Source organism: Aspergillus aculeatus (assembly GCF_001890905.1).
Source record: "Aspergillus aculeatus ATCC 16872 unplaced genomic scaffold ASPACscaffold_6, whole genome shotgun sequence".
Taxonomy (NCBI): Eukaryota; Fungi; Ascomycota; class Eurotiomycetes; order Eurotiales; family Aspergillaceae; genus Aspergillus; species Aspergillus aculeatus.
The window spans coordinates 1,458,324-1,480,486 of NW_017962981.1; the positions used below are offsets into that span (position 1 = coordinate 1,458,324).

The following is a 22,163-nucleotide window of genomic DNA, read 5'->3' on the forward strand; positions in this document are numbered from 1 at the left end:
TGCCTGCCTAGAACATCGATATTGAAAGAGGCTGGAGTCCCATGTTATGTGCTTATCCAAACAAGTGAGATAGATAGTTGCCCTTTAAACAGGATTTATTGAGTACTATCTTGCCCTCCCGTGTATAGCTAGCAAATACTAGGAGTTAAACTCAAAGTTGAAAAGTTGATACATAGAGTAGTTATTAATGTCAATGTTTCTGATCTCCACGCCAGAATATCCCTGCCTTAAGGCACCCAAGATAAAGGATAAAGGCAGCAAGGCAGTAAGTGGATGGGCGGTGCTGACCTCCGAGTCGGGGAGTCTCTGCTACGCTTCTTGATCTTAACGTCAACAGCAAGCAATCGATTTGATCCTTGTTGGATCCTCACCTTCTTCATGACTACCTAGTAGTTATTCCCAGCTAAGGTAACGGGTACAGTACATACACAGTATATACACCACACAGTATTCCGATGTTGTTGCTCCCCACTGCCAGAAAACTAGCGCCCCCAGCACCCGCTCTAGTTTAGTGCTGGTGAACCACTGCCTCTCTGCCTGCGGCACCTTCCATCTTCCCACCTTGTCTACCTTAACCGTACTCTCTCACAACACTTCCTCCTCCTCCTCCGCCTCCTCGTTTTGGTCCCCTGTCATACCTTCACCAACCACCCCCCCTCCCTCATCACGACGCCTCTCACCTCCCACCTCCCACTAATATCTGGGTCTTGCACAAAAACAAGCTGGGAGAGATGGTCATTCGATCCTGCTGCCGATGAGCTCCATGATCGAGACCAGTAATGACTGGGCACGAGAGGATGAGCTCGACTTGGGACCAGACGACGATGCACTCTCCCCGCCGACCCGCAACGGCACCCCCGACCATGTTCACCCCCATCCAGAGTCGGCGTCGGACTCAATTGCTTACGCCGAGGAAGATCTGCCCGATCTAACCAGCGAGAACCATGCTCCCGCCGTCAAACCAATTCCTGCTGTTGACCCCGATGCGACCGACCTTCCCTCTTCACCGCGTTCCGGGCAGCCCGGCGCTCCCGGTAGTGTTGACGAGACTCTCTCGATCCCCGACGACACTCCTTCCCTTCATGTGCGTCGCCGCTGCCGTTTCGCGGCCGTGGTTCTCCGCTGATTGATTGCCATAGGACTCCATCCTATCGTCGCGAAGCAGCAGCGCGTTGGCCTTCCGTGGCTCCCCTCAACTCAGTCCCAGTCCTTCCCATCGCCCGTTCGACCTTCGGTTTCAATCCAGATTATCTTCTTACTCAATTGGAAACCTCCGATCGGCCTCGCCATTCCTAGCGCATTTGCACTCACGCAAATCCTCCGTCACGAGCCACCTGTCTCCCGGAACTGTCGATTCGGGGCCCGACACTCCCCAGGGACCTTGGGATGTCGTGCGGTGGACCAAACTCAGAAAGATCAACGGCCAGGCGTTTTCGGAAGCTGGAAAGCGGAACCATGGACATCCGACTTGCATGGTGGTCTCAACGTCAATCGTGGTTGGAACTTCCAAGGGTATAATCCTCGTCTTTGACTACCAGCAGAACCTCAAGACCATCATCGGCCTGGGGACGAAAGGTAAGCTTCAACATAGCCTTGCTTGGCGCTGTTCACGTACTAAGCGTGGGGGTCTAGCTATCGAATGCGGCGCAATTGCATCCTTGGCGCTGTCCGCGGACCACACCACAGTTGCCGGAGGTCATCAATCGGGTGACATCTTCACCTGGGAAATCTCGCGGTCTGCACGGCCTTTCCTTCACATACCCCCGATACCGGCCAATCTGATTGAAAACCGACCCTCAGATGGTCATATCACCGGATCACCTGTCATCCATGTGGGGTTTCTGGGGACTCGACGTACCGCACTGGTCTCTGCAGATAAACGAGGGATGGCCTTTTCGCATCTGGCTACGCGTGGTATGGGTGCAGTCGGACGGACGGTGAAAACGAGTAGGATTCTGGGCCGCTACCCTCAGATTTATGCGGAAGGATTTCGGCCGCGAAAGCCCAGCTCCGTCCTGGCTTTTTCACCTCTTCCCCTAGGCAACATTGAGCAGCCTACGGACTCGCTGGGGCTGGTTGCCATGCTTACCCCTTATCTCCTGGTGATAGTGTCCACGACGCCCGTTGCGCAAACCCAACACAAGGCGCCTCGTCCCAAGGAGGTTGCCGCTCATGGCGCGATGACTGGAGCGCTAGCCTGGTTCCCGGCAATTCGCCTGAAAGGGAAGGAAACTGAAATCTCGCGGACAAAGCTTGTCTATTGTTGGTCTAATGTACTGACAGTGCTGGAAGTTTCCGAGGTTGAAGCGGATGAATCTCCAAACAGGGACCGACCTCCGGCCCTGGAGTTCAGACCACGAAGCAGATGGAAGGCCGATGAGGCGATTGTAGCTGTTCAATGGTTGAGTCGCTCCGTGATGGCCGTGCTCACCATAACTCAACAGCTGCTTATCCTTGAGGATCACACTATGCGTGTCACAGAAGCGGTTGATTTGCTCAATCGACACATCTATCATGTGGACTTATTCTCTGCCCAGCTCCATAGTCTGGTTGAACAGTTCAATGAAGAGGACACAACGATGCATGGTGTAGTAGCGGATGCGTTCTTCATGAGCTTTCGCTCTTACAAAGGCCGCTTGTTCCTTCTGGGCTATAATGAACTTCTTATTGGGGGTCTTTCAAATTGGGCTGATAGGTTACTTGCCCTCATGGAGGCGGGTGATTTTATCGGGGCAATTCAAGTGGCGACATCCTACTATCAAGGCAGCGCCGAGAAGCTCACAATTGGTCTCCCTGAGGAGGACGCACTGAGGCAGCCTCTAGTACGGGAAAAGCTCCTGGAAATGATTTCAGCGTCGCTCAAATACGCATTTGGCCGCAACGCAGAAGCGAATAATGAAAGGCTCGATACTATACAGCTCCAGAAGCTGGCCGAGGTGTCAATCTCTGCCTGTGTTTGCATGTCCGAACTAGATTATCTGTGGGATGAAGTGTTCACCTGGTTCGAAGAGAGTGACTCTCAAGGCATCTTTCTTGATGCACTTGAATCATACATCGTTGAGGGCACTGTCCGCTCACTCCCTCCCACTGCGGTCAAGGCTTTAATCAACCATTACGCGACGAACCACACCGCCAGCAGATTGGAAGAAATCATCTGCCTGCTGGACACAGCCACGATGGATATTGACCAAACCACCACGCTCTGCAAGCATTATAACCTTTACGACGCCTTCATCTATGTCTGGAATCGCTGTCTTGGGGACTACGTGGGCCCTTTACAGGAGCTCCTTGGGCTTATACCAACCCAGGAGGCTCTGACTAATGGAGACTCTACTAACGGGATTACACAGTATACGAACGCGATGAAAGTGTTTCCTTACCTTTCCTTTGTTCTCACAGGCCGGGTATATCCCACTGGCGATGATATGGACGAGACGGAAGCCAACCGAGCCAAAGCAACCCTATACGATCATTTGTTCTCCGGTAACCCGCCAGTCACAGGGCAAGGGGAAGCCCTTGAGACGTTCCCGGACTTGCGGACCATGCTGAGGTTCGACACAGCTAGCTTCATGAGCATGCTCAACGAAGCTTTTGAAGATAGTTTTTTGAATGATCAGGAACCAGATGAAGCCCCATCACACGGGGTGTCTGTCAACCGGCAGTATCTGATCAGTGTGCTGCTCCAGATAATGACTTCGAACTCCTTTGATGCTTTGGATACCATTCGATTAGACATGTTTGTTGCTCGCAATCTTCCGAAATACCCTCAATACATTCTTCTCTCGGGCAGCACGCTTCAACAAGTTCTGGAGCGACTTTGCCGCTACCCAGACCCCGCAATGGCGGATGACTGTGAGCTTAGCGCTGAGTATCTGTTGTCCATCTATCACCCTCCGGATGTACAGGGGATGATACCGCTGTTCAAGGAGGCTCGGTTCCTCCGGATTTTGAAATCAACTTATCGCGTGGAGAAACAATACCCTGAACTCATTCTGACCTACCTTGAAGATCCCAAGGAGCAAGAAGCCGTCTTTACCTGCCTACAAGATTGCCTTCGCCCTGGCTCCGGTCTAGGCAAGAAGCAACAGCGGGATCTTCTTGATGTGGTCAAAGCTCATGCCGGTCAGCTTGCAGCGATAAATGTCGAACGAGCAGCGCAGACCATGCATACCTTTGCCCCGGAGACACACGAAACCTTCTTAAATGCCCTACAGCAAGATCCCTATCGGCAATACCAATACCTGGCCGTTGTGGTGGGGATAGCTCTGCAGTCCGTGACGGAGAGTAGACCCTCCAAGCCCATCGAGAACTGGATGATCGAGCGTTACGTGCAACTTCTCTGCAGGTATAATCCCTCTCAAGTCGCCAACTTTGTGGATGATTTACGCATCGGTGATGTACGCCTAGAGGAGCTGCTGCCTTCATTAGAGGAGAGTGGCGTAGTGGACGCCGCGGTGATCTTGTTGGCTCGTCAAGGCCAGGTTCGAGCGGCTATGGATCGCCTCATCGCGCATTTGGGGGCAATTGAGTCCGGCCTGGTGGGCATTCTCCAGACCACCAACGACGATCCGGACTCTGCAAGTACTACTGACGCCATTAATCACCTTGTAGAATCATTAGAAAAATACACGCGAGTCGGTACTTGGCTCTGTCGGGGCCAAACGAACACAGCCAAGAATCCTCGGGCAGTCGAGAAGAATGGCTTCAGCAAAGGAGCAGTCGACCAGCCTCTTTCTTTCGATGAATCCTTGTGGCTCGATTTGATAGAAGCCGTGGTGCGCATTGCCAGTGGTGTTTTTGGCTTAATGCCCAAGAAGCCCTCCGAAACTGGCGATGCTTCAGTGACGGCAACCTCCACTCCTTTGATGCCGGCTGTTCGCTCGTTGGTCCAGCAGGTTTTCACCACCCTGCTTGCCAGCACGGTGCGGAGTGGAGGGTCGTCAACCAGCGAGCGCAGTGATGTCGCTTTCCTTCGAATCCTGCGTGCCTTCCTCACGCGAGCTGCAAGCTGGTCGCCGTCCCTGCTCGAGCTGCGCGCAGTACTGGCCTCGATCTTCTCCGCCTATACTTACGAAAAATCACTCCTGGCTCTTGCCAACGGCATGCTGGATCGGGACTTATTCGTGCACGTGGATGAGGTAACACGCCTGCGCCAGCGGGGATGGCGACCACGAGGCCAGGTATGTGAGATTTGCCGACAGCGCATCTGGGGACCGGGAGTCGGACCCCAATACTGGCAGGCCTGGGAGCAGAAACAAGCTAAGGCGCAGCAAACCCGTCTTGCAAAACGGCTCCACGAGCAAAATGATCCTGCGACCGCGCGGGGGAAAGGTAAAGCGGCCGACGTGGGTCAGGCGTTACACCTGCTGGAAGGCCATGCGGACGCGGATGCGAATGCGACTGCGACTGCGACTGCGGAGGACTCCGAGCAGCCCGCTGGGCCAGTCTTGGTTTTCGCTTGTCGACACCTGTATCATCGTCGTTGTATTCTGGAAGTCGATCGTTCTGATGCCGCGCAGAATCAGAATCATCGCCGTCAAAATTTCCATGGCGGATCGGACTTGGAGGTGTTGTCTTGCCCGGTGTGCCCTGTACATACATAGTGGATGAGCGATTTCAACATGATAATGACTTATTGACCTTACTTGATTCTGTCTCTATTGCCGATCACTGCCAGATTCTCTTTGTTGCATGTTGGTGATGAATGATGAATGACCGAGCATAAAAACGCCCGATGCGGAGGACATCGGGCAAAAGACGCCTCATGATTCAGAGTGAGTCTCTTTTCCTTTCATTCCTGCCGTTCCTCTGGAGACAAGCGGGGAAGCGCCGATCGAGCAGGGCTTGGCTACTGGCCAAGGTTTGCGCGTGTGCTTTCGCTGTGCTTCGCAACAGTCCGAAAATCGCCGCCGATTCGCTCAGTGCATTGACATGCTTGCATTCCTCACCCGCCGCTATTTGACGCCCACTCCATGCATCCTTGATCATTGGGCTTTAGACTCCCCCCTAACCCGAGGTAGCTACATCGAATTCCCTGACGAAACCGAGTCTAATCCTGGTTCTGTCTCATCACTGGTCGACAGATATCGATTTTCCCTCAATCATACACCTTCCCCTATCAATCCGTGACATAACCACGCGCACATGGGCCTGCCATCTGCCGCAGACTGCCACTCACGCCATGCGACAGGTCTCAAGGCCTGGTCTGCTGCGTGAATCATGGTTGACGCCACAAGTTACTAGTGCCTGAGCTTGTCCTTTCAAATTGCCTGTTTACGCGTAAAAAAAAAAAAAGGAGCACTGCCCTATATATATCGCTTCTTCCATTCCGTCGCGGGCAACATGTTTACAAGATCATCACAATACTGCGACACTCCTTCGGTCAACACCTCATTGTCTCTACAGCTGGGCTGTTAGTTTTCATTCATTCTACTTTTTAGGTAGTCCCGCTACCTGTCCACTCCCTCGCGATTCATTAACAACACTCCCTTGCCATACATTGCGCTCTACTTCATTCTACAAGCGCCATGCGGGCCTATACTTTCCTCTTGACGGCTTTTGGCCTTACGGCGCAGCTCAGTACTGCAACCTATACCTTGCTGGATGACTATACCAGCTCGGCATTCTTTGACCGCTTTACGTTCTTCACTGACACAGATCCTACCCATGGCTTCGTCAGCTATGTCGACCAATCTACCGCCCAGACTAATGGCTTGATCTCAACTGACGCAGACGGATCAGTCTACATGGGTGTGGACTATACCAACGTGGCCAGCAGCGGCCGAGAGAGCGTGCGCATTACGAGCGACAGCGAGTATACCCACGGGCTGTTTATTTTGGATCTGGCGCACATGCCCGGTGGAATTTGCGGCACCTGGCCAGCATTGTGAGCTACCCCTAGCGATCTAGTCCCAGTTACTATCCAGACCTAACAATGAGGGAAACAGCTGGCTTCTCGGCTCCAACTGGCCTAACAATGGCGAGATCGACATCATCGAAGGCGTCAATCAGCAGACCAACGACTTGATGACCCTCCATACCAGCGACGGCTGCAGCATCGACAACTCCGGCTTCACCGGCACTCTGACAACCAGCAACTGCTATGTTGATGCGGCGGGCCAATCCAGCAATGCGGGCTGTAGCATCACCTCCCCAAGCTCCCAGTCCTACGGAACGTCCTTCAACTCGCTCGGTGGTGGTGTCTATGCCACGGAGTGGACAAGCTCCGCTATCAACATCTGGTTCTTCCCCCGCGGCAGCATCCCTGCCGATCTTACCGCTGGCGTCCCCATTCCGGCCACCTGGGGAACCCCGGCTGCCAGCTTCGCGGGCTCTTGTGATATCGACTCGCATTTCGACGCCATGCAGATTGTACGTCCCCTGAACCTCTTGGCCCGCGCTCGGCTCTCCCCGAAAGTCCCAAGACTTTTCTTTTGCTAAATTCTGACACACAGGTCTTCGACACCACCTTCTGTGGCGACTGGGCCGGCAATGTCTGGAGCTCGGGCTCGTGCGCCTCCTACGCCAGCTCCTGCACCGACTACGTGGCGAACAACCCGTCGGCATTCGAGGACGCATACTGGACCATCAACTCGTTGAAGGTCTACCAGGATGCCAGCATCAATGGGGTCCTGAATGCTACGGCGTCGGGCCGATGGCCGGGCCTGTCGCAGCACACGCGCGGGCCGGCGTTCACGAGACGCGGACGCAGGGAATCTGGAGGATATGAATATGCGTTCCGCGGGTGATCGAGCTGGTGGGTGAGAGTCAATTTTGCTGGTCACTTGATGGTTTGTTGTGTGTGTTGGACCTCACAGGCACTCGCTTGACTTGATTTCGACACTCCACATTCGTTCTGCTGGGACGTGAGGGGGCCCATGGTAAACCAACTCAACCACGCAGTTTCACGCTCGCTATTTATCGGGAAGCGGAGGAACTGTTTCGGGGGTGCAGGGCTGGGGCAGGGGCAGGTGCAGGTGTGGGTTCCATTCGTTTTGATCAATATGGTAAACGACATAGGCGAAGCCATTTTCCATGGTGGGGGAAATATGCTTTTTTTTATTACTGATGGAGACATCACGACGCTCGTTCATTTTCTTTTTGGCTGGACCAACTCAAGTCTTTCAGACGGGTGGTTTGAAGAGAGCGCTATAGATTAGGGGACGTGTTTGCATTTCTTGTATATATGTGCGCATCCGGCAATATATACCCCTACTTTCGTTTCCGAGATACATGTCCACCTTGAATAGGAAGCAACGCGATCCAGTACTAGGATATATTCGAACCTTCCTGCGTCGTATGTATGTACAAAGAGCCTCTGTATGTTAGCAAAGATGCAAACCAAACCAACCAAACCGGTCAAACATAAAAAACCCCATGTCTTGAACAGCACAGCACCAGCCGCGGATTGGGAAGCGAAAAGCTACACCAGGGAGTCAAAATATTACAGCTATCCGCACACCCAAGCAAAGAAAATAATAGGAAGATGATGATATAGGATATGAAATTTGTGTAATATGGCTCGAGGCTTTTTTTCTTCCCCACCCACGCGCTTTTTCATTATAAGAGATACTGGACGCTGCTTTAGTGCTTCTTCTTGCGCCCCTCCGTCCCCTTCTTGATGATCTTCTGTCGCTTGGAGTCGATCTCCTGGTCGTAGATCTCGCGGGCGGATTCGCCCTTCTTGCGCTTGGTCTGCTTGGCGGATTTAACGCTGACGGTAGAGGCGCCGCCGGTGCGGATCTGCTTCTCGGCCTCGTCCCAGGCGGTGCTACCGTTGTTGATCTCGTATCTGGAGGCTGTGAGATCAGTTATTGTTCATTCCGAGGTTATGTTTGTATTTAGTGGGGGTATTGAAGGAGAGGAAAGGGTTTGGGGGGGAGAACGAAACATGGGCGTGGGCTAATGGAGGGGGGGGGGGACAACTAACTTGTCAAGAGGAAGGGCATCGATCAGAGCTCGCTGCTTCTCGCGCAGCTCCTCGTCGATCTGCTGGCCACCCTCGCGGAGCTCGTCGTCGAGGGCGGTCTCCAGGGGCTTGAAGCGGTCCTCCATCACCTCGTCGTGGGCCTCGGTGACCTCCTGCGCGGCGATGGCGGCCTGCTGCTGGGCGGGCATGGTCTCGGCGACGGCTCCCTCGATGACGGAGCGGAAGTGCGTGGACATCTTGCGGATGATCTTGAGGAACATGGCCAGCAGCTGGGAGGAGGGGAGGCTAATCTCCTTCTCCAGGGCCTCGAGGTTCTTGCGCTGCAGGCCGATGGCCAGGAGGATCGACTGCTGGACGCCCGAGAGGCTGACCTTGCCGCTGAGGCGGCCGGAGAAGTAGTACTCGGCGATCGTGGGGACCATGTCCAGGATGACGTGGTAGTCGAGGAGGTTGTTGGCGTAGCTGTCGAGACGCTTGAGGTCGAAGGGGGAGAAGGCGCGGTCCAGGTCGGACTTGGTCAGGGCCACGGGGGAGAAGGAGGTGTCGAGTTTGGCGCCCGCGTTGGCGGACTCGCAGATGCTGAGCGACAGCACCGAGGGAAATTCGCGGAACTGGTACGACAGGAGCGAGTTAAACCGCTTGTGGAAATCCCGCGAAAACGCGCCCAGCCAGCTGGCGTCGTTGGGGCCCGTGGCCAGCGTGCGCAGCATCACGCACGAGTGCTCGCCGGTCAGGTCGTTGGGGGTCTGCCGGAGATAGACCGGGGAGAAGGAGGACCGCTTCCAGAATTTGTGCAGCGAGGGCGTCAGACCGAAGCTGACGCCGAGGTAGTCCAGCGCGTCCGGACGGCGCTCGGAAAGCTTGCCGAATAGGGGTGGCATCTTGTGAATGTCCCGCACCTGGATGTTGTCGTCCAGGAGGGTGGCGTTGGCCAGTTCCTCGTCCGTCACGCGAACCATCTCCTCCGGTGCGTCAACGGCATCCTCCGACAGACTGGTGAACTTGCCCTCGTAGAAATCGGTGAGCAGCTCCAACGCGCGGGAGCCGTAACCCATGTTGAGGTATTCGGGGTTGGTGGCGATGCGGACCACGCGGGCACCGGAGAGACCGGCGAAGTCTTCATCCTGGTATTGTTGGCTGACCAGCCAAGGGATCAGGTCTCCTCCGGCGCGCTGGCCGCGGCTCAAGCTGTTGAGCACGCTCTGTCTGCTGATACGACCTTCCAGCGCAACCTGGATCACAACAAGGGGCTCGGGAAGCTTTGTGGCCTCCTCATCGATGGGCGGGACAAGGACAAATAACTGGTGTGCGGGGGCGTCACTCATGAGCTGGAGATCATTAGGGGTATTCTTGTAGTGGCTGGCCACGTAAAGGGCCATCATCTGCTGCAGGAACTTCTCGGAAACAGGGTGGAAGGAGAACAGGGTATCACGGTTGACTTGGAGCAGTTGGCACTGCGATGGGTGGGGGCAGCCCTGGGTGTTCATCCGGGACTTGGGCAAGGTTGCGTCAAGACACAAGACCTTGTTGAGCCACTTCTCCACCGAGTCGCCAGGAGCATAACGAATGGGTTCAGATAGGGTGATCTCCCGGAGCGAACGACCACCCAAGCCCTTGTCGGCGTTCTTGGCCGCTTTGCCGGTCGCCCGATCAGCGACGTCGATGTCCTCCTCGCCATTGGCCTTTAGTCCTCCTCTTGACTGCTCACGAAGCTGCTGAATCAGCTTCAAGGAAAGAGACCGACCAGTTCCTTCGTAACCGTTGATTGTGGAAGCCATGAAAACCAGATAAGGGCCCATCAGCTTGCGGACCAAAGGCAGGGGAATGGCGGCGGCTTCATCGATCACCAGCAGTTCGGCTTGGCCCAAAACATGAGCATCCTGGGGCTGGATGTACTGGATAGTCTGGCGGTGCTGACGGTGGATGTTGACTCGGACAATAGCCTTGTTGAAATCGGGGTTCGTCGACTGCAGGATGGTGTAATCGACATGGTCCATGTAGCCGAGCGCATCGAATCCCTTGAACACGAACTCGAAAAGAGTCTTCAAGTTTTCTGGGCTGGGCGATGTGATGAAGATGTTACTGTATCCGTGGGCCACGGCGGCAGCAATGGCAACACCGAGCGCTGCAGACTTACCGCGACCTCTGCCGGCAGTCAAAGTCACAGTGCTGCGGAGGGTTTTCTCGGCGATCGCATCCACGAAGGTAAGAAGCGCCTTGGCCTGGTCCACGGTGCGAGCCAACTTGACCAGAGGTCCGACCAACTGAGATTCTTCCAAGCTTTCCTTGATCTCCTTCAACTCCTTCTTGGTACCCGTGCTGTTCTCATCGATCGACTCCGGGGGTGGCAGGGGCTTGACATTCTTGCCTCCAGAGATGGGCAGAACGTTCATTTCGTCGTCCAGAACGAGACAGGAATCGCAGCTGCCCAGGGAAAGGATGAAACGCTCGTTGAAACGAGCCACCACATCGTCATGCGCCTCGGTCCGGTACCGTGAGTGGATGTCCATCGACAAGGTGTAGAGTTGCTTCAAACTGCTCATTCCCTTCAGCAACAGCAGAACGATACCACCTCCCTCCACCGTTTCGACCGTACGGGCGAGCAAATTGGGCGTCATAGCTTCGAAGTCTTGGAGAATGCACATGCCGTAGGTGTTACCGAGAATCTTCTCTGTTTCCTTGTAGTAGACATAACGGATCTGGTTCAGTGTGATGAACAGCTCGAACGGATCCTCCTGATTTGGCTCTCTGATACCACGCTTCACTTCCTTTTTAATCTTAGCTTCGCGCTTCTTGCGGTGACTGGTGAAGCCCAAGAGATCCTTCTTGTAAGCCCACAGAACGGATTTGTTCTGCTTGACATCGACGCTAGACATAATATAGTGCAGGTTGACGATGACATCCTTGGCGCGGTCGCCGACCACGACGAAGAAACTTCTCTTCTTCTCTTGCACGCCATTCCGGATAAGCGCCGGAATGCGCGAGTCGATAGCCTTGCGAGGCATTGTGATGCTGCGGTCTCTTCGAGGACCGTTTTTACCCTTATCGCGGTACGTTCAATTGAGTTCCGAGTCGAATGCTTTCCACCCGGCCGAGGAAAATTCGTCAAGACAGCGGCGGAAACCACAGACTGCGCCGGAAGTTGTATGTGTCTGTGAGAACCGAACGAAACAGCGCGCAACTGTTGATTGAGCAAGACACAGACCAGGTCCTCGAAAAGGGAGAGGAGACAGGTGGTCAGGTGTTGGGAAATTTGAGATCACACTCTCTTGCTGTAATAGCAAATGGCAACGGGCGGGTTCGGCGCAAAGAAAAAAAAAGTTATCGGCGACCGGGCTGCAACTGTCAGTAGTTACCGCCTACTGAAAGTGATACCGCCCTGTTGGCACGTGCCTTGCACGGTGCCTGAGTACGACTAGTCCCAAAGTGGTATGGTTGACTCTACGGGCTCTGCGGGAACGGTTTTTCACGTGATACTTGGCAAGGCTGCTGCCCCTCAAGCAGGTCAAACAGGAGACTCTCCATACCTCCGTCAATACACCCCATGATGGCAGTGTCAATTACTCATTGTTGAAGGGTCAATTGGGAACACCGCACAGGGAGACTACATGTCGAGGGCAAGTACTATCAATTCTGTGACAGTCCAGGAAGATATCATACAGCCATTCAGCCCCAGTGGTGGTGGTGGTGGAGCTGCAGGGGAAACTGACCCGTTGCTATTTTAGGGCCCGTGCTTCCCAATCCAGATCAGCCTTCGATTGATAGTATGAGTACATCTGTAAACCAGGAGAGGCGCATCAAACAAGATTTCAAGCATGTCATATAGGTATTGATGGCAGTGAGTCGATCGATGAAGCTGAAGATGATCACAGGAGCAGATTCCCGGTTGGGGATAGTGGCAGCTGGACTGGCATTGCCAGACGCGTGGACTTGTCTTGGGATTACGTCGATCAGTAGGAGTCGTGAATGGGCTGGACCCTGGCGCTAGAATGAACGAAATCATGATAGGAGACAAAAGCAAGTTGAACTGACATGGTTACATACCAGTCCCGGTGCTGACGTGCGTGAAAAAGAGACTAAAAGACTGAAGGCTTAATTGCAGCAATCTGGGTGGGAAAAGAGCAAGCACTGCAACCCTCGGATCCATGGGCCAGAACAACTTTCAATCTCTTGCGCTTCGTTCTACGGAGCAGTCTAGTCTACTGACTTCTTTTGCTGCTTGCTTGACGCAACCCCCAACCTTCGAGACCATGCCTTGGCATCAGTAGTCTCTCTTCTCGTCGTTTTTCCCCTTGCTCTTAGTCTTCTCGATTCCTTCTTCTCGGCCTCTTCCTCATTTCTCCTCCTTCTCCTCCTTCTCCTCCTTCTCCTCCTTCTCCTCCTCCTCTTCGGCCTCTTCCTCCTTCAATTCTTCCCCCTCTCTTTCCCCTCCTTCTCCCCCCCTTGGTCTCTCTCCCATGCTCCCAGGATTGCAGATTGGAAGGAGATATACTCGAGAACTCATAGAAAAGAAAAGACAAAAATCCCCTAGAGAAAGTGTTGACGTCTCCACTTCTTACCCGTGCGGGACTGCCCCAGCCATTCTCCTCTTTTCTTGTTCTTCTCCGTCTCCGAAACACCCAAGCCCGAAACCTCTTGGCCACACTGGGTCTCGTCCCCTCGTCACTTTTCCCTCCACGCGTTCTCTTTTCCTAAAGTCCCCCCCCCCCCTTCCCCTTCTCCTCCTTGTCGACCTAACTTGTCTTCCGCGTGGTTTCAATCCAAATTATGATTTGGATGTGTTGCATGAAATGAACAACCAGTCCATGTAAGAATGGCTATGCGACTTGCAAACTCATGATTGTCTGATTCGGAATGGTACACTTATCCGCTGAGACGGGGCTCAAGGCCTCTGTGGGGTGAGTTCAGTACTTCTCGCCCTCCCATCGGTTTTTCTTCCTGGGTCTTGTGCGTGCTAATCAACGTACAATAGAATCTTTCTGCTCAGCTGCACATTTCTCGCAACGTCTTACAACACTACTTTTGCTTTCGGTCAGTCATGTCCATGTAATAGAGAAATGCCTGTAGTTGGACGTCTCGGGGCGCATCGCAGCCACAGCCCGGCTCGCTAACACTTTCCTCAGATCATCCCCTCAACACCGCAGTGATAACATGTTTCATCGCTGCATTCTCCCTTCTGTTACTAAGTCGCTTCATCAACCGAATCCCGATTCCGTCATCCTCGGTACACAAGTACAGCGTCATACCTTTGACAGAGCGCGAACAAGCAATCGACGAACCTTCGTCGCCTATCAGCCTGGAGAGCAGCAGTAGCAGTATCACTCCTTCAAAAACGCGCAACCTGGCCCGATGGTTCAAAATTGGCCTGGTTTCCGTGCTTGGCTGTGTCCGCGTTGGTCTATATCGACAAATAACTGCAAACATTGAATGCGCGCCGGATGGCTACGCGGTAGGTGCGCCAGCATACAGAACAGAGGCAGACGTCAAGACTAACATCAATGCTCTGATCCTAGTATGCGATACCCTTCTTCATTGCTATTTATGATTACTGGCGCAACCAACGGGGCCGATCAGCTACGAAATGGACCGCTCCCGACGGCCCACAAAATGCGCAACTTCGCATGGTAGCGGCTATCGCCAGTCGCATTCATTACTTCGTCTTTCGCAGTCAACTAAGATATGTCGCGTCAGCGGCTAGCCTGTTGGCAAGCGGATATCTGGCGGTGGCATTCGATCAAGGGCGCGAATCGACGTATATCTGCGCCACTGTTTCAGGCCAGTATCCGCGCCTACACACTTTGAGAGTTTTGAGCGCCATCTTCGACTCTATAATTCTGATCGGTGCTGCGGAGCTGTCTAATGAAGGTGTACGACCTCGTGACGGCAGGAGGAAACAGACCTTGGTGTCCTGGGGATTTAGTTTACTCGTGAGTCATTCCTATCCCGGTCTGTGGATATAGGAATCTGACCATAGCGGAATTCAAGGGTGTGGCTGCATTCTGGGGTGTTATTGTAGCCTATCTTACTGTCAGGTCTCATGGCAGCGATGGTTTTGTCAACCCTCACTTCCTGCGAAGTGCTATAGGCCAGGGTGCGCTGGTGGCTTGTGTCATAGTCTCAGCATCTCAGCTAGTGAGTTTGTCGCATCGGGCCGCGCATTACGGACTTGCTAACTCAGTCAGATCCCTCACTATGGTGTTGTCGGGCTTTCAGTCCTGGCTGGCTTTGTCTCCTTGTATTATGCCTGGACTGCAACCCTTTTCGATGGACATCAGCCATTCCCACTCGTCACTGCTCCTCGTGCTTTCGCCGCTCTACTTTTGAACTACCTCGGCGGGTTGTCGTTTTTATACGCGCGAACGGTCTCGGAAGAGGAGCCGCAGTTTCTTTATCGGTTTAATATCACCTTGCGCGTTGCCTTGACCGTAATGGCAGGGATCGGCTTTATCTTCGTGACTCAGCAAGGCAGTGTCGCCCATCTGCATCCCATTGATCTGCTTATTTATGAGGGCAGGCAGCACCATGACAAATGGCTTCACAGGGCCAATAGCAGTCAAACTTTGGCCGATGCTGTCGCGCAGTACCGCCTGCAATATAACCAACATCCGCCACCGTAGGTTCGATTCTACTCGTTGGTGCATGCCTCAACTGACGTTGAACTAGGAACTTTGACAAATGGTACGAATTCGCCATGAACAAATCCTCCCTTGTCATCGATGATTTCGATGAGATCCACAACAACCTGCTTCCGTTCCGCTCAGTATCCCCGGCAGCAATCCGAGATATGACGCAGAAACTAGCCACAAACCCATACAATGAAATCGGCGCTATCAGCATTCGGAATGGCACGGCCAGAGTTCAAGAGGGCATCAAGCCTACCCATGCTTGGATGGTCATTAGTGCCGCCAAGATGATCGAGAAATTCGCCGAACACCTGCCAGACATGGATCTGGCTTTCAATCTGAACGATGAGCCCCGGGTGGCTGTACCCTGGGAGGAAATGAGCGCCCTGAAAGACCAAGCCCTTTCATATCCCGTGCTACAAGACGAACGCATACAAAATGAATGGTCAACCGGCCGTAGCGACCAATGGCTGCCGATCGAGCCGGCTGATCAAACGCACGACACTATGTTCGTTGACAATTCATTTAAGAATATCTTCGACCGTTACGTGAGCGCGACTTGTCCTCCATCTTCTAAGGCACGCTCTCAACGCATATGGGACCGCCGCCATCTCTGCATCAGTTGTATTCGGCCACACTCCCTGGGCGAGTTCCCATCTGACTGGGCCCTGGCGACTGATATCTGCCACCAGCCGGACCTGGCCCATCTTCACGGCTTCTTCATGTCACCAGCCTCTTTCAAGGTCTCCCAAGAACTTATTCCAGTCTTCAGCCAGAGCGCGATCGCCGGATTTGGCGACATTATTTTCCCAAGTCCGTGGAATTACGTCGACAAGATCGAATACAAACCGTCGACAGACTACCCGGATGCAAACTATACCGACAAGTCGAACACCTTGTTCTGGATCGGCAGTACCTCTGAAGGTATCAGCCATTCAGGCGAATGGAAAGGCATGCCGCGACAACGCCTCACCCACCTAATCAATAACAACACGCACAACCACGTCTCCGTTTTCCTACCCACAGCGGACAACACCACCGACTCGTACCGCTACCAGATCCTCCCTGGCACCTCTCCTTCTTCCTCCCTTCACCTCGACACAGCTGTCCAAATTCTCGACCCGATTGTCCGCTGCAGGCACCAAGACTGTGAGGACCAGACTGCCGAATTCGGACTGACGGGGCGAGTGGACTTTCAAGCTCACTGGCAGAACCGGTATCTCTTCGACGCCGACGGCGCCGGCTTCAGCGGCCGCTTCCTTCCTTTTATGCAGAGCCACAGCCTCCCCTTTAAGACGGGACTGTTCCGCCAATGGTTCGAAACGCGCATCACTCCTTGGCTACACTTTGTGCCCGTAGATGTCCGCCTCCACGGCTTGTGGAGTACCCTGGCATATTTCTCGGGCGTCGAATCTAGCGACCATTCCTCCACTCCTGAGAAGAGAGCGCTCCTCAAGCCCCACGATATCGAGGGTCAATGGATCGCAGAGGAAGGCCGGAAGTGGGCGGCGCAGGTGCTGCGGAAGGAAGATATGGAAGTCTACTTCTTCAGGCTTCTGTTAGAATGGGGGCGGCTGACGGACGATCGACGAGAGGAATTGGGCTACAAGCTATAATTATAGGTATGGCCCCCCGTGAGTGAGGGTCATAAGCTATCTCTCATCTACCTATTTTGATGATAATGATGCAGTTTGGTGGGAAGAGGAGGCGACGGACATGTGTAATGACTATACTATCTATTGTAACTTTGTGTTGATTGCTGTTTGATCTATTTCTTCGACTGGAATATATTTTAATTTACTTACTGTGAGGACTTCTTATTCAGGTGTGAAATATTTTGATACTGATTTGACTCGTTTTTAATACGCTTGCAATAACTTGTAAAACATGTTTTTCACCTAATTAAAACACCATTGGTAATGCTACTGAGGTGAATACACCCATACATTGGGGATATTCTTGATTAATCTCACAACTCGTCATGTTCGGCGACCACGGGCTTCTCTTCTTCCTGGGCCTCCTCCACCACGATGACACCCTCGGGCAACTTCTGCTTGGACCCCTCCCCAAGCCGGATGGCATCCACCCACGCGTCGACGCGCTCGACGCTGTAATCAGCCTCGGCGGGATCGTAGTTTCTCCACCACCCCCTCCGACCGTTGACAGCCACAATTTCCAGGTCCTGTTCGGACAGCTCCAGCGCCGCGCGCAGGGACTTAACCGCGCTGTTGGTGGCCGGGACACCGTACAGAGGGAACAGCTTACTCTTGTGCAGCGCGTGCTTGTGCGCCACCTCGGACAAACTGGCCAAAGCGACTTGCGCCGCCACCGAGCTCTCCTTCTCGTCCGGTTGTTGTGGCTCTTGTTCCTCAGGAAGAAGGGCCAACACACAAGTGCCGGACTTGGGCGCCAGGCAAGCGGCGGCAAGGGCCTCCGGGGTCAACAGGAGTTCAACCTGAGGCGCGGGAACAGGAGCCGCAGGGGCCGAAGACTCCTGTGCCATTGTGTCGTTGTCGGGCTGGGCCTCCTCTTCTTGTTTCGTCTCCGCCTTCTTCTTCTTGGGAGCCGAGACGGGCGCAGGATCGGGGTTCGGCGCCGCGACCTGGCTCAGGAACTCGACGAGCGGCGCCTTCTTCAGCTCCCCGCCGTAGACAATGGCATCCTGCTCGCTGCCACCCGCCGGCACCAGCACGAGCGTGGGGAACGCCGTGACCCCGAACCGCTCGACGGCCGCCGTCTCCTTGCTCCGCACCTGGGCGACCTCGATCGCGCCCAGGAAGTCAATGGCCAGCGCGCGGATCAACGCGCTGGTGGTGCCCTTCTCCGTGAAGAGGATCGCTTTGGGGGATGCCGCAGACGCCGCCGCATCACCCGAGGTCGAAGCGAGCCAGCTATCGAGATCCTTATCGGTCAGACGGCGCACGTGGTTCGGGATGCGGTCGACGACGGCCTCGACGATGGCCTTGGCAGTGCGCGCGCCTTGGTAGTCCTCCACGCGCGGCTTGCCGGGCTTCTTGCCGGGGGTCACGATCTTCAGCGTCGGGAAGCCGCGCACCCCCATCTGGCCGCAGATGGGCTTGTTGGCGTCCTCGTCGCAGTTGATGGCGGCCACCTTGGCCAGGCCGTCGAGGTTCTTGGCGGCTTTCTCGTAGGCGGGCTTAAGGTTTTGACAGTGGCCGCACCAAGGGGCGTAGAATCTGGAGGGTTGGGGGTTTAGAAAGGCGAATTGTGGTGTTGGTGGGTTGGGAGGGGAAGCATGGAGAGGAGGAGGAGGAGGAGGAGGAGGAGGAGGAGGAGGAGGATTGGCTTACTCTACAATCTGCGAGGGTAGGAGATGTGTTAGTTCGGGATTAACCTGGGAAGTGAGGTTCACGATGGAGGCTTACTGATGTGTGGTTCGAGTGGGCAATGAGCTGGTCGTAGTTCTTGGACGTTACCTGCAGCACAGGGGATTTCTTGGTGTACAGTCCATCGGCTTGGACGGGCAAAGCCGCCAGCAGCGACGCGGCAAGGAAAACAGCTGAGCTGGGCGGGAGCATTGTGAGGATGTGCGGTTGTCTTGACTACCAGACTAGATGAATGATACAAGTTCAGCAGTCTAGGAGATGTACTGCATTTTCTAGACAGCAGTCAACGTGGGGAAGGAGAAGGAAGATTGAAGCAAGGTGTCCTGAAGCTCTTGGCATGTGACATTGACTTGGATTAATTGGTTGATTTTCCATGTATGTATACACAGGGAGCGTCTTCCCACCGCCTCTGACTCTGGGAAGTTTGGCGGGCAGAACTGTCAGATAGATCGCTTGATGGAGCAGGCGGTGAGGTGGACACTCCTGTCATCCCGCATTCTGGCGAGTCTCTGGATTTCCGAAGTAAACACCACCAAATCCACAACCAACCAATCAACCAACCACCAACAAACAATTTGCCCTGCAGGCTCAAATGCACTCTTCCCCGCTTTTGCACCTTTGCATGACGCTTCCATGGCTAGCTAACTGTCGACCTTATTTGAGCGTAGCTCAATCATTGTCTTATTACCATCGCCTTCACATCTCCGTGTTTCCATGATCACACGACATCTCGTAACCCCGCAAGTGCCCGTCAAACCATGTCTGCAGATATGGAGTACGAGGGCACCACGACGACCCTGACAGCTTTACCCCGGGAACTCTTCTGGATGGTCTTCAATCAGCTCTCGCCTAAAGACATCATCACTTGTCGTCGGGTCTGCAAGCTATGGAATCAGGCTTTCAGTAGTCCACTGTACCTCATCCCGCTGCTGAGACAGCTCTTCCCTCGAGCTCGAGAGGTGCGGGAGCTCGACCACGAGACGGACACGGACGATTCGCCGCCCGCAGTCGTAGAGGACGATCATTGGCGCAAACTCTTCGACCAGATCGCGTCTCGATACGACCACTTGCGTCGCGGCCAACCCCAATCCGTACAGAAGTATAGATTATGTGACGACTTTGGCGTCACGGGCGAGCGGGAGTGGTTCCCAGTCCAGCCGTGGGAGATCCACGCCAGCCAACTCGTACAGCGCGTGGACTGTCTGTTCTCCGAGTCCTTCTGGTCCTACGAGGAAGGCGTGGTGGTGTATCCGAGTGCGGACCATGCCTGCTTGGTGCTCATGGACCTGGACACGAGCCGTCGGTTCATGGTGCCGTTCATCATCACCGGCAAAGTCATCCGGCGCCTCCGCCTGCAGAAGCGGGTGCTGGTGGTGGAATGGGCCGAGCCCAAGGCCTTCCACTGGCTCAACGACAGCGACGGCGTGCATCGGCATTTCGCCTCCTCGTTCGACGTGACCCAGTCGCCGTCGACCGGCACCTGGAGCATCACCTTCCGCAACGAGTGGAAGATCATGTTCCTCGGCCATCCGCTAAGTGAGAGAGACCGGTTCTACTCGACCCACAGCAAGACGCACTATGCGATCTACATCTGGCAGCCGAACCGCAGCCTGTACACAGCCGACGACGATGCCCCGATCGAGTCGCTCTCGGTCTGGGACATCTCCGCCCCGTCGTCGTACCGGCCCTCCCTGGATCCCACGGGTCGGCTGCGCGAGGAGGCCAAGGACCAAGGGCCCCCGATCGTCTCTCGGTTCGGCTTCAGAGAGCTGGGCTTCTATTCTGTGCGCCAACGAGGTCTCCCCGGGGTGCAGTGTCTGAATATCACGGACGATGATCATTCGATAGAAATTATCGAAAGCCGATGTCCAGAGCCGCAGGTACGAAGGGGTCCAGCGGATTGGACCACCGAGGTGCGGGTGACTACAATCCCCTTGGTCGGAGATGGCCCTGCTTGGAGACGAGCGGCGGATGTCTCCCTGCCACCTTACCGCGGCAACTGTAGCTTGCAGACGGGTCCCCTTAGGTCCTCTCCATGGAATGAGCCAACCTATGCTATTGTCTCGGAAGCGTACGACGAGAAAGCCCAAGTGGGGTATTGTCTATATATGTCTTCGACCCGGTGGCCGTTCGACATGCGGATGCTTCTGAGCATCCAAACCCCTACTTCACACACCAGACTCATGCAGGATGAGGCATTTGAGCTCACTGGTCGAGGCAAGATCTACGGAAATGAGAGGTACATTGTTGGTGAGAATGGGAATCGTGAACTGGTCGTATTCAGATTTGATAGATAGATAGATTGATTGATTAAGAGTTCGCGTAAAAGAAAAACCTGGTCCATATCAAGAATTACATGCCAAATCCCTTTCTCTTCGTCATTTCAGCTCCATTATATGTTCACCATAGTTAGATTTCATCCCAGGCTACCAGACACCTGACCACGATTCTAAGTAGCCGGCGCCGTAAACTTACACGCCACGCACGCCTCCAGGCCGCAACCGGGGCAGGTGAGTGTAAAGATCGGCTCCCACTGCCCGCAGACCTTGCACTCCGCCTGCCCATAGGCTTTGTCCCAGTAACCCAGATGCAGGCATTCGTCCTCGTCGTTGCAGCCACGCGTCGCCGCATCGCGGAACGTACGCCGCACGCCTTCCATCCACCCGCAGAAGGTCTCCAAGATGATCCCGCGGCATTCAACGACCATGTCGTCCGGGGTGTAGCGGCCGTCGCTTCGGTTAAGCTTGGACTCGAAGTAGGGGAGCAGCGGCGTGAGGTAGGCGCTGAGGCCGTGTGGGGGTGCTGCGATGATGTTGGCGGGCCGGGTTAGGGAGTCGGTCGACATGGCCAGGTCCTCGTTTGCAGTCACGAAGTCGGAATCGGATTGCTCTGCGGCGGCTGGGTGCTCGGCTTTTGTATCGTAGAAGTGGTAGGTTTCGGAGTGGGAGTCGGTTTCGGAAGGAATGTTGATGTAGCCATTGGCGGTGTTTGAGGTCTTTGGTGTGGGTTGGGTGTGATCGTTGTGGTTGTAGTTGTGGACTGTCGAGTTGTCTTCAAGGTCTTCTCCTTCGTGACCGTCGATTGCATCTCCCTCGGAGTTTTCCTCTTCTTCGTCTGTGTCTTCATCGTCATCGTCGTCGTTGTCGGTGGTGCTGCGTTTGGAGAATTTGTTTGGCAAGCTCATGCCCCAGGGCATCTGCCCAGGATAGCGGAACCAGTCCTCTTCATCGTCTGCGATACCCTCGACCCTTCCACACATGCATA

At 54.5% G+C, this 22,163-nt stretch overlaps 6 protein-coding genes across 6 annotated transcripts; 4 read left to right on the forward strand and 2 right to left on the reverse strand.

Moving 5' to 3' along the window:
* Positions 1-754: 754 nt before the first annotated feature.
* Positions 755-5,603, forward strand: ASPACDRAFT_27091 (CORVET complex membrane-binding subunit VPS8; the record flags this gene model as incomplete). The annotated part of the gene is made up of 3 exons (XM_020199467.1): positions 755-1,084; positions 1,140-1,575; positions 1,633-5,603. The coding sequence occupies 3 exons, from the start codon at positions 755-757 to the stop codon at positions 5,601-5,603; spliced, it is 4,737 nt and encodes a 1,578-aa protein (XP_020057383.1).
* A 698-nt stretch (positions 5,604-6,301) lies between these two features.
* ASPACDRAFT_77901 (glycoside hydrolase family 16 protein) lies at positions 6,302-8,220 on the forward strand. The gene is made up of 3 exons (XM_020205068.1): positions 6,302-6,886; positions 6,948-7,371; positions 7,455-8,220. The coding sequence occupies exons 1-3, from the start codon at positions 6,528-6,530 to the stop codon at positions 7,746-7,748; spliced, it is 1,077 nt and encodes a 358-aa protein (XP_020057384.1). The 5' UTR covers positions 6,302-6,527; the 3' UTR covers positions 7,749-8,220.
* Positions 8,221-8,430: 210 nt separating this feature from the next.
* Positions 8,431-12,160, reverse strand: ASPACDRAFT_77902 (ribosome biosynthesis protein KRE33). Its single transcript, XM_020205069.1, has 2 exons — positions 8,930-12,160; positions 8,431-8,791 (listed from the first exon to the last, which is right to left on the reverse strand). The coding sequence occupies exons 1-2, from the start codon at positions 11,932-11,934 to the stop codon at positions 8,584-8,586; spliced, it is 3,213 nt and encodes a 1,070-aa protein (XP_020057385.1). The 5' UTR covers positions 11,935-12,160; the 3' UTR covers positions 8,431-8,583.
* A 1,504-nt stretch (positions 12,161-13,664) lies between these two features.
* ASPACDRAFT_77903 (putative capsular associated protein) lies at positions 13,665-17,371 on the forward strand. The gene is made up of 7 exons (XM_020205070.1): positions 13,665-13,827; positions 13,902-13,960; positions 14,053-14,378; positions 14,443-14,856; positions 14,915-15,061; positions 15,112-15,542; positions 15,593-17,371. The coding sequence occupies exons 1-7, from the start codon at positions 13,784-13,786 to the stop codon at positions 17,166-17,168; spliced, it is 2,997 nt and encodes a 998-aa protein (XP_020057386.1). The 5' UTR covers positions 13,665-13,783; the 3' UTR covers positions 17,169-17,371.
* A 150-nt stretch (positions 17,372-17,521) lies between these two features.
* Positions 17,522-19,091, reverse strand: ASPACDRAFT_15760 (putative disulfide isomerase; the record flags this gene model as incomplete). The annotated part of the gene is made up of 3 exons (XM_020197154.2): positions 17,522-18,749; positions 18,864-18,871; positions 18,939-19,091. 3 exons carry the CDS (start codon positions 19,089-19,091, stop codon positions 17,522-17,524), a joined length of 1,389 nt encoding a protein of 462 aa, XP_020057387.1.
* Positions 19,092-19,591: 500 nt separating this feature from the next.
* ASPACDRAFT_77904 (F-box protein) lies at positions 19,592-21,223 on the forward strand. Its single transcript, XM_020205071.1, has one exon. The coding sequence runs from the start codon at positions 19,658-19,660 to the stop codon at positions 21,194-21,196; it is 1,539 nt and encodes a 512-aa protein (XP_020057388.1). The 5' UTR covers positions 19,592-19,657; the 3' UTR covers positions 21,197-21,223.
* Positions 21,224-22,163: the final 940 nt, after the last annotated feature.

What these genes read in the sequence shown, in the direction of transcription:
- ASPACDRAFT_77901 (XM_020205068.1), top strand. Translation starts at nt 6,528, where the DNA reads ATGCGGGCCTATACTTTCCTCTTGACGGCTTTTGGCCTTACGGCGCAG. An exon ending in TGCGGCACCTGGCCAGCATT is followed by an intron (nt 6,887 to 6,947) that starts GTGAGCTACCCC and finishes TGAGGGAAACAG; the next exon opens with CTGGCTTCTCGGCTCCAACT. An exon ending in ATTTCGACGCCATGCAGATT is followed by an intron (nt 7,372 to 7,454) that starts GTACGTCCCCTG and finishes TCTGACACACAG; the next exon opens with GTCTTCGACACCACCTTCTG.
- ASPACDRAFT_77904 (XM_020205071.1), top strand. Translation starts at nt 19,658, where the DNA reads ATGTCTGCAGATATGGAGTACGAGGGCACCACGACGACCCTGACAGCT.
- ASPACDRAFT_77903 (XM_020205070.1), top strand. Translation starts at nt 13,784, where the DNA reads ATGGTACACTTATCCGCTGAGACGGGGCTCAAGGCCTCTGTGGG. An exon ending in GGGCTCAAGGCCTCTGTGGG is followed by an intron (nt 13,828 to 13,901) that starts GTGAGTTCAGTA and finishes AACGTACAATAG; the next exon opens with AATCTTTCTGCTCAGCTGCA. An exon ending in TAGTCTCAGCATCTCAGCTA is followed by an intron (nt 15,062 to 15,111) that starts GTGAGTTTGTCG and finishes TAACTCAGTCAG; the next exon opens with ATCCCTCACTATGGTGTTGT.
- ASPACDRAFT_77902 (XM_020205069.1), bottom strand. Translation starts at nt 11,934, where the DNA reads ATGCCTCGCAAGGCTATCGACTCGCGCATTCCGGCGCTTATCCGGAAT. An exon ending in GATGCCCTTCCTCTTGACAA is followed by an intron (nt 8,792 to 8,929) that starts GTTAGTTGTCCC and finishes CACAGCCTCCAG; the next exon opens with ATACGAGATCAACAACGGTA.